Source organism: Myotis brandtii, unplaced genomic scaffold (genome assembly GCF_000412655.1).
Source record: "Myotis brandtii unplaced genomic scaffold, ASM41265v1 scaffold257, whole genome shotgun sequence".
NCBI classification, from domain to species: Eukaryota; Metazoa; Chordata; class Mammalia; order Chiroptera; family Vespertilionidae; genus Myotis; species Myotis brandtii.
This window is the reverse complement of record NW_005359757.1, coordinates 497,666-507,771: the sequence shown is the minus strand read 5'-3', so window position 1 is coordinate 507,771 and position 10,106 is coordinate 497,666. Positions and strand designations below refer to the sequence as shown.

The following is a 10,106-nucleotide window of genomic DNA, read 5'->3' as shown; positions in this document are numbered from 1 at the left end:
GGCCGCCCGAGGCGCCTCTGCGCCTTGCTTAGCGGCAGCACATAATCACACTAGCCATCACTTATTAGGCGACTGCTGGACACCTCACCCAGTGCTGGGCGTTTGACAACTCGAAGCCCTTTGGCGGTCTGTGAAATCCGGGCTCCCGACAGCTGGCTTCGTAGCTTAAAACGCTTCTGGGAACAAAACTCTGACTTCTGGGGCGCGGGGTGGGGTGAGGGTGGTGGTGCAGTGGAGGGGGTACGGACCCGAACCACAGTAGATTTTCTCTCTCTTTTTTAAAAGCAACTTTATTAAGCTAGAATTCACATATTATGGCGAGGTTTTGGATATAATGTAGTTGTTTTTTTTTTCTTGTGACTTTTGTTAGTGAAAGGGTTTGAGGTCCTGACTTGGTTCTTCCTAAGTATTTGTGGAAATTTTAAGTAAAAGGACTTTATGTTCAAGAAAGGAAACCGATATTAACAAGATGTAATAAGGTGAAGCTGGACTGAAAACCAATTCAATGTATGTTTAGTTTGTGCGATTGGCCAGTTAGTTTTCTGTGCTTCTGGTTTTGTTCTGGGTGCTTTAGAATGGTTAAGCCACATCTAGCAAAGAAACAATGTTTTCTTTCTTTGGTTGTGAATTGGTTAGTTTCTTTCATTTTTTAAATTGAGAGAGAGAGAGAGAGAGAGAGAGAGAGAGAGGAGGGGGGAAAGAAAAAGAAAGAGAAACATCGATTTGTTGTTCCACTTATTTATGCATCATTGGTTGATTCGTATATGTTTGTTCCCTGGCTAGCTATCAAACCGTAGCCTTGGTGTATTTGGGAGGACAGAAGCTCTAACCAAGTGAGCTGCCTGGCCAGGGCTGGTTGCTTTCTTTTCTTAATGAACGGAGCTGCATAATTTGGGGGAAAACAGGATGCCACAGTGGGTAGACTAAAGAACCTCTAGACAATCTCAAATGTTGGAGAATCTAATCAGCATGGTTTAAAGAATGTTCTCTTTTAGGTGTTCCTCACTGCTAGCCGCTGCTGGTTCGGTTGTCTTCTTTTAAGAAAAGTGAATTTCCATTTTCATTTAAAGAAGTACTTTAATCCACTTGGTTGTATGTAAAAAGTGTGTGTGTGTGTGTATGTGTGTGTGTGTGTGTATTTAGAACCTTTTCTCCCACATTTGGCTTTCATCTGGTTGAAACTATTTTGCTACTTCCCTGGTTTACGGCATAACCATTAGGGGATTTCTCAAACTGCATTTTTCTCCTTGTGACGTTGAGTTATTAACTCCTGTCATTCCAGAGAAATGTTGTGTTAGATTCTGGCAAGATGTTCCTCAACTTAAATGTAAAACTAACTAGTCATTTAATTTGCCCCATCATTAAATTGTTTCTTTCCTATATTTATGATATATACATATATTCAAATTATGCATTGTTTCTTGTCCCATCTTCTTACTTTTTTCCACTGTCAATGGGGTGGCTGGATTATTCATTTCCTGACATTTTGCATGTTTACTTTGTGTTCAACTCATCCCAAGAGGTTATGACATAGCAGTGGTCAGAAGTGGAATGCTGTACTCGCAGACTACATTTTAAAGTGTGTTTTAAAGTTTAAATATGAAATGAGATTACAGATTTCCTTTTTACTTAGAAGGCCTCTGTGAGCAGTTTCAAAAAGTCAGTGAGGGGAAATCCTGCATGCCTGTGTGGAAATGTGTTTAATCTGAGTGAATTCAAGCAGATTTCTTGGCGTAGTTGACTGAACTGAGCGAAATAATAAGAAACACATCTAAGACATTGTTCATTGTTAGGCTTTGGTACATTGAGATCTTTGGAGGAAGTTTGTTTTGTGCTTTCTTAGGTTAGGGGATTAATAGACTTACATTTTTATGTGGGCACCAAGCCTTTGGTTTGAAAAGCTAAAAATTCATCATTTATCCTTTGATCCCCCAAGGTTTTTCAAAAGTGAAGAATAGTGATAGACCTATGAGAGTTAGCGTGGCAAATCTGTGATACTGTCTCATGGGTTGAAAGGGGCGAGAGACCTAGAGGTTTAATTTGGGTTGTCTGTTGGCTCTGAAGATCCCTGAAACCACAGTTGTATGAGATTTAACTCTTTAGGGAGCCTGATCGGGGCAAAGCATTCAGGCAGCTTCAAACCTTAAGTAGGACAGGGGAGTGACATGTAGGCCATTGACCAGAGCAAGTTGGCAAGGCTTTGCATTCTGGTGATTGGGGACTCTATACGTTAGACAGCTATGCTTTTGAGGTTACTAAGATTTGTGTCTGTGCAGAGACTTAATTGGGATATGTTTTTTTTCCTTTTGAACAGCTGAGCCCCATATGGGGGTTGGAAGGCAGCAGAGAGGACCCTTTCAAGGTGTTCGTGTGAAGAACTCGGTGAAGGAGCTCTTGCTGCACATCCGAAGTCATAAACAGAAGGCTTCTGGCCAAGCCACAGATGATTTTAAGGTGGCACCTATTTTTTTTTGTTTTGGGTCAGAGGTCAGGAAGATTAGTCTGTTGGGGTTACTAGTTTTTGCTGACCCAAGTCCCGTAAGTCTTTTGTAGACCACCACGTCCGTAGGACAGGGAGCATATGTGTCTTGCTGTCTGCCGTATTCCTATTGCTTAGCCCAGTGCTAGGCACTTGGTAGGTGGACAAGAGAAATTTAATGAATGAAATTGGGGGCAAAGAAATAAATGGGTTCAACTGAAATGGAACATCTTGATAAGAAAGGGAAAACTCAAATGGTCTTATTAATTTTATCTTGACATAGTTGAACTAAGGTGAACGGGCAAATGGGGGGAAGTTGCAAGATAGAATGAAAATTAAGATAGAAAATAAATATTGATAGAGCAGCTGCATCAAAGGTTTATGGTGAGCTGTAAAGAGTGGGAGAGATAAGTATGTTTATTGATGTCTATTGAGCAGAAAGCCATTTAATATTATACTAAATTGGAAACTTGTTTTTTCCTTATAGACACAAGGTGTGAACAGAGAGCAATTTACAGGTAGGAATTACTTCTATTCATGATATTATGGGGCCTTTAGAATAAAATAATGTGGTATGTTATGAGTAAAGTTTTCAAAATAAAACGATCACAGATTCCACATTCCTTTTTTGGGTATAGAGTTGACAAACACTGTGTCATATAGTGGGAAAAGGAAAGGACCCGATTCGTTGTCTGATGGACCAGCTGGTAAAAGGCCAGCTTTGCTGCATACCCAGTTTTTGGTAAGCGTCTCACTATTTTCCTCTGAATACCTTTCAGAAATTAAATTATATTCTATAGAGGAAATTATTCCTGGAATAATTTTGGAAGGGAGTGTGCAATTTACTTTTTCTTTCTTTCCAGACACCACCTCAAACACCAACACCCGCAGAGAGCATGGAAGATGCTCACCACAATGAATCCAAACAGGACAGCAGTGCTGATCTGCTTCAGAACATTATCAACATCAAGAATGAATACAGCCCGGTTTCCCTGAATACTGTCCAAGTTAGCTGGGTGAGCCCTGCGGTGGTCCCTCAGGGCTCTCACCGAGAGCAGTGCCAGGACTTCCATGGAGGGCAGATCTTCAGTCCACCTCAGAAGTACCAGCCTTTGCAAGTCAGCAGCTCCCCACACTTGATGGATCAGGCTTCCATGTACCAGTATTCTCCTCAGAACCAGAACATGCAGCCACAGCCGCAGCAGCAGCCACAGCACTGTACCCAGAACCCAACTCTGGAATACAGTCCTTATTCCAGAACTTCCCAGTCTCCCAACTATGAGCCAAACTTCTTTAGTAACCAAGAACTACAGTTCTGCCCAAACCAAAGTTTTGCATCCCTTTTAACTAGTCATGGGGAGTGTGAGAATGTTGCTGTTCCCATTCAGACTTCCCCCAGTGTTCAGCAACAAAATGACGCCCACCTGCAAAACTTCAGCATGGTGCCACACAATGCCTGTGAGGCCATGGCGGGGCACGATGCAGGCTCTGTGCCTTTAAGCACCTCACTGCCATTCCAGAACATCATTGGAAATTCAATGAACACCACGCAGTTAGGGAAGTCATTTTTTCAGTGGCAAGTAGAGCAGGAAGAAAGCAAACTGGCAAATATCTCCCAAGATCAGTTTCTTTCAAAGGATGCAGATGGTGACACGTGAGTATCCCTTTATCTCATGTACCTATTTTGGTAAAACATATTTGCTGTACATAGTGGGCAGAGGATATCTCTAGGGTATACCAAGTTAGACCTTACCAAATGGTTGGCTAATCAAGATGAAGACTGTAGGTAGAAATTGCTGTTCAATGATAGCTAATATTTCAAGAAAGAGTTTTCCTTTTTTTTTCCCCTGGCTGAACAAATTACCTTTTCTAAGTTAATAAAAATGTATGCGTTTTCTTTGAATAATTGGCTTTGAAAGACTAGCATAGACTGTATTTATAGAGAGAAAATCAGATTATGATTAGTTGGTCATGGTCAACTGTGAGTTGATTTGTAGATTGAATTCTTATCTGTCCTGATACCTTTGGCCTTGGGCAGGCTATGTAAGTTCTCTGTGCCTCAGTTTCTTGACATGTAAAATGATAATACCTCCCTCATAGGGTTTTTATAAATATTAAAAATAATAGGTTTAAAGTGATCTGTATGGTGGTTGGCATTCTTTTTCTTACTATTCATAGCCTGACTCATCCTGTTGCAACTCAGCCGACAGGATAATTTATGCTCTGTAATGCTTTGAGTGTACCAACATAATAAGAAAGGGACTAAAGGAATATATATATATTTTTAATGCACTTAGTGAAATCAGAAGTAATTCACCTCTTTTCCTTCCCTTGTCTCCCAGGTTCCTCCATATTGCTGTTGCCCAAGGGCGAAGGGCACTTTCCTATGTCCTTGCAAGAAAGATGAATGCACTTCACATGCTGGATATTAAAGAGCACAATGGACAGGTGAGGACCTTGACAGAGCGAAGTGGCAAAAATGTGGTCGCTGTGAAGAGAGTGACAGCCAGTCTCATATTCATCCGCAAGTAGTTTCAGAGCTCAAGACCAAAAGAGCTTAGTTAATATTAACTTTGAGATGTTGACTCTTTGCCACCATCAACCTTGAAGTTATTAACATTAACTTCATAGTTATTTCACCAAAGACTAATTGGGTATAATAAAGCCACACCTTAAGTTTACTTTAGTTTTCTTGTATTACAGTATCTTATTATTTATTAATAGGATTTATTTTTTCCACGTGGGTTTTTCCCTCAGTCTTAGTTTAGGTTCATATTCCTTGTCATGATAGTGTTACATGTTTTAAAAACATTTTTTTTTTCTTCTGAATGTCCACAGAGTGCCTTTCAGGTGGCAGTGGCTGCCAATCAGCATCTTATTGTGCAGGATCTGGTGAACCTTGGAGCTCAGGTGAACACCACCGACTGCTGGGGGAGAACCCCTCTGCACGTCTGTGCTGAGAAGGGCCACTCCCAGGTGCTTCAGGTAAGAGGCAGTTTGCTAGGCTTCCATTAGCACAGGGCCAAAGAGAGGGCTTGAGTCTTAGATGTTGGATGTGGGTTGCAATAATCCATTTTGAGTTCACTTATTCAATACTTAGAATACTTGTATAGCTTGTCTCTTGCTAACAGATAGATGTTTTTAAAATTTTCAGGCAATTCAGAAGGGTGCGGTGATGAGCAATCAGTTTGTGGATCTTGAGGCAACTAACTATGATGGTAAGCAAATGACACTTTATTGGGTAAAAAACCATTTATAGAGAGGGGCCCATTCATTCTAAAGTTATATTAAGTTTCATACCAAGAAGGAAGGGAGGTAATTAATGCTAAAATATTCTATAGATGAAATTAGCACTAAGAACTAGTGGAGGAATTATTCAGATTGCCTTACTAGTTCTTGTGGAGCCCATTCGTAGGCCATTCTCAAGGTTTGTAATTATAGAACAACCGAAAGGCTTGATGGCATGCTTGACCACTGCTTTATTATACTTTTTCTAGGCCTGACTCCTCTGCACTGTGCGGTCGTGGCCCATAATGCTGTGGTGCATGAACTCCAGAGAAATGAACAGCCACATTCACCTGAAGTTCAGGAGCTTTTACTGAAGAATAAGAGTCTGGTTGACACCATTAAGGGTCTGATTCAAATGGGGGCAGCAGTGGAGGCCAAGGTAAATTCACAGAAGAGTTTGGATATGGGATGGGGAGGAAGTGGTTACCACAAAAACCTGTTCCCAAATAGAGATTAAAACTCTGTGTTTTTTGTAAGGTTGCTTCATCATTGTGGGATCTAGACTTAATCCTCTGTTTTTTAGACTGGAAAATAGTTTTTCTCTGCAAAATTGAGGTTTATTTGCTGAGTATCTCTTATGTACAATGCACTGAGTTAGGGGTTCGGGGCGAGGGGGAGGCCTGAATGTCAGCTACTGGGTCCTTAGGGACCTTCTAATTGAAGAGGTGAGGAATGTAACTAATTATAAGTCTACGGGGTGGCTGCCAAGTCGGAAACATAGGCGAGTACATAATAAATCATTTATTGTATTATATTACAGTACATTGTAAAACAGTATCGTCTATGTTTCTACATTTTATGCCTCCCTGTATGTAAAGGTAGACTGTGATAAGAGGCACCTAGGCAAATTAATAGGAATTTAACAGGAATGAGAGATTTCATCTCGTTTGGGGTTAAGGAAGGCTTGAGTCAGAATTTGGGAGGCTGGGTGAAAAGCATGATTGGGCATGCTGTCTGGATGGTCACGTCTTTCCCCTCTTGCCTTTAACAAGGATCGTAAAAGTGGCCGCACAGCCCTGCATTTGGCAGCTGAGGAAGCAAATCTGGAACTCATTCGCCTCTTTTTGGAACTGCCCAGTTGCCTGTCTTTCGTGAATGCAAAGGTACCTTTCGAAAGCTTCAATACCTTCACAAGAGTTGGAGTGACTTTTTTTACAGCTTTTTCAAGCTTTCGAGCTGTTCTCATGAAAGTCCCCCTTCCTGATGGGCATCATTTTTGTCTCTTTGTCTCAGGCTTACAATGGAAACACTGCCCTCCACGTTGTTGCCAGCCTGCAGTATCGGGTGACGCAGTTGGACGCAGTCCGCCTGTTGATGAGGAAGGGAGCAGACCCAAGTACTCGGAACTTGGAGAACGAGCAGCCAGTGCATTTGGTTCCTGATGGCCCTGTGGGAGAACAGGTGAGGGTGACAGGAGGGACAGGCAAAGCTTTCAGACACTTGGTCTGAAACATAAAGGGAGGTGAGATTGTTCAGGGTGGAGGTGCTCTTCAGGCAGGTTCTATCAGTGTGCGTGTCTGTCGGTGTGACATGAGTCAGTATCTGTAGGAGTGTCCAGGAGAGTCCCGGGCACGTAGTCAGTGCTCAGTAAACATCAGCTGTTACAATTATTTCTAGTAACTGATTTTAAATAAGAAATAGGAAGGTTGGTTTTTTTTTTAATGCAATTTAGAACCTAGAACTATTTTATACTTTAAACAAAATTATGCTTTACTCATCATATGTTTATATATTATCTTCAGAGATTGAATAGTTTCACATGACTGAACTTTTCTTGAAAACAAGAACTGAATCTTTTAAGACCTTGAGATATTTTTGATGGAAATTTTCCCTGGGGGAAATGAGGGTGATTGTGGCTATAGGTAGGTCATTACATATTTTCATAATCATAAAATATATGGAGTGCAATGTAGTTGTTTCTTTGATTCACATCCCCCATATGACCATAATGTTATAGGAACCCATATTTGTAGAGCTCTTTATAACTTAAGATGGAGCTCTTTACTTTGTAAAGTTTTCATGTATACACTTAATAGCTATGAAAACTTTGCAGTATAAGAGTTCAGCTAAGAAAATGAGACTCACAGAAGTTCCACGGATAGGAACCATCATGAAATATTAAATGGCAGTGCCCTAACCCCAGTGTTTGCTTCTACTTCAGGTTTATGGTGCGTAGTCATACAGCGATGTTCTCAGCATTTGACTTTTTTTTTTTTTTTGCTTCAAGTATTACAAAGAGTATTACATATGTGTCCTTTTTTTTTCCCCCACCCCGCCCTTGACAATCCCCTGGCCTCCCCTACCCCCCAGTGTCTTATGTCCATTGGTTATGCTCAGCATTTGACTTTTAATGTTCTCAGATTACTCTCCTTTCTGCTTCTGTATTTTTTGGTGTGTGTGAGTTTGTGGGGAGGGTCTTTTCCTTTTCTTCTGTTGTCAGACTGTAGTCATTCAGACTGTGGTCATTGTGTCTTCTTCCAGCAGTTGTCAATTGCATTCCCCACCCTATTCTTTTTCTTCTAAATTGTGGCTTTTCATCTGCTGTGGACTGAGAGACAGTTAAGAAAATTTGTCAATCTGGTGTTTAAATCATTAGGCTCTGAATGAGCCTAGAGGCTTTCCTGTGATCCATGAAGTTATGTGCAGATACTTTATTCCTGGGTATCAGAACAGCTGTTTTGACTTGAAGTATATTAAGGATTTATGTGTGTATAAGGTGGGTTCTGGGTTCCTGTTGAAGCTGAACATAAAAAAGAAAACTTACAAATCCTATTCATTTCCATTCCAGATCCGACGTATCCTGAAGGGAAAGTCCATTCAGCAGAGAGCTCCACCGTATTAGCTCTATTGACTTGGAGCCTGGTCGGCAACACTCACTGTCAGTTAGGCAGTCCTAATGTATCTGTATATAGACCATTTGCCCTGTATTGGCAAATGTAAGTTGTTTCTATGAAACAAATATATTTAGTTCACTATTATATAGTGGATTATATTAAAAGAAAAGAAGAAAAATATTTAATTCCTTTTGGCAGATTTAAATATTTCATACCCAGGTATCTGGGATTTAGACATCTGAATTTAATATGAATGGTAAAATTGATTTCAATTAATAGTAGCTTTTGGTTAGGAAATGACTTTGATTTGTTGCATATGGCATTGCTCATGTAGCTATTGCCAGTTTAAAAGCAGGTAAATTGTAAACTTTCATTTGGCCTGATGCAATATCTGATAGTTATTGGTGTTGGAAAGTCTCTAGTCATTGGACTAGATGAAAGGTATCATAGTTACAATTTGATTTTTCAAACTGTATATAATTGTTATTTTCATTTTTTTAAATGTTTGTACATATTTGGTCGTGAACGTGGCCATATTTGAAATGTGTAATTCAATAAAGTAGAAAAGAATAAGTGAGTTGTCAATATTTTTAAAAATTATACACATTCAAAGGAGTTGTGTGATCACCCAACCACTGTCTCTATTGATGAAGCAGATGGAGAGTTGTTCCCCTAGCGGCTGGCAGAGCTCTGTTTGAATTTTAAATACGCTTTTCCTCATGCATTGAGATGAGACATTATTTGTAGGGAATTGCATGTTCTTAAAGAGAACACTGCCTTATGTCTCACTTTCTAGAGTTTATCATTTTCTTGCTCTGTTGGGAATTTTGTTTTAGCTTTATAGGATCAACAAAAAGTCAATATTGAAACATGTCTTATTGGGTTTCCATGTCCAATAATGATAATGTGCCATGATGTTTTATATTACCATTTATTAAAAAATCCTTTACTTTTTAGTGATCTTGGTTCTATTAATATTGTTTTACTTACCTCTGGCATACTCTGAGGAATGTATTTGGATTTGATTGCTCACTAATTCATTGTATACATTTGATTTAGTAAAATACTTTTTTTAAAAAATGAGAAGTTTCACAAGCAACTGACTAATCATCTTTGTGGCTTAAATTCTTTAAAAAAAGATAACCTTGAATTAATCACATTGTTTGATTTAGTATGTCTTGTGGACAAAAGTTACAGTTATTGGTATCTATAAATATGGCTCTGATATGAACCAGTCTACTTACACTCATGGAGAACCTCTTGCATGGTTTTAAATAAACTTTAATTCAATAATACTACTGGTCTTAAGGCTGTGCATTTTCTTTCCCTAGTCCATTGTTTATATTTCCCTAGGTTGAAAGAGTGCTATTAATTACGAATCTGAATACCTTTAACTTAGCGAATACATTTTAATTTGGATTTTTTTGGGGGGACGGGGGGGAGGGGGAGAGAATGTGTTTCCTAAAGGTACATACATAACATCAAAGAAACTGCTGAGTTCATGG

General features: G+C 39.6%; 1 protein-coding gene across 1 annotated transcript; it reads left to right on the top strand.

Moving 5' to 3' along the window:
- Positions 1–694: 694 nt before the first annotated feature.
- NFKBIZ (nuclear factor of kappa light polypeptide gene enhancer in B-cells inhibitor, zeta) lies at positions 695–9,896 on the top strand. The gene is made up of 11 exons (XM_005867965.2): positions 695–2,454; positions 2,967–2,997; positions 3,118–3,221; positions 3,343–4,133; positions 4,822–4,927; positions 5,318–5,464; positions 5,634–5,697; positions 5,977–6,146; positions 6,760–6,870; positions 7,001–7,168; positions 8,556–9,896. The coding sequence occupies exons 1-11, from the start codon at positions 2,326–2,328 to the stop codon at positions 8,607–8,609; spliced, it is 1,875 nt and encodes a 624-aa protein (XP_005868027.1). The 5' UTR covers positions 695–2,325; the 3' UTR covers positions 8,610–9,896.
- Positions 9,897–10,106: the final 210 nt, after the last annotated feature.

Bases quoted from the DNA above. Each gene is read 5' to 3' on its own strand.
- NFKBIZ (XM_005867965.2), top strand. From the start codon at position 2,326: ATGGGGGTTGGAAGGCAGCAGAGAGGACCCTTTCAAGGTGTTCGTGTG. The intron at 5,698-5,976 runs GTAAGCAAATGA...TACTTTTTCTAG, and splicing joins TGAGGCAACTAACTATGATG to GCCTGACTCCTCTGCACTGT. The intron at 7,169-8,555 runs GTGAGGGTGACA...TTTCCATTCCAG, and splicing joins ATGGCCCTGTGGGAGAACAG to ATCCGACGTATCCTGAAGGG.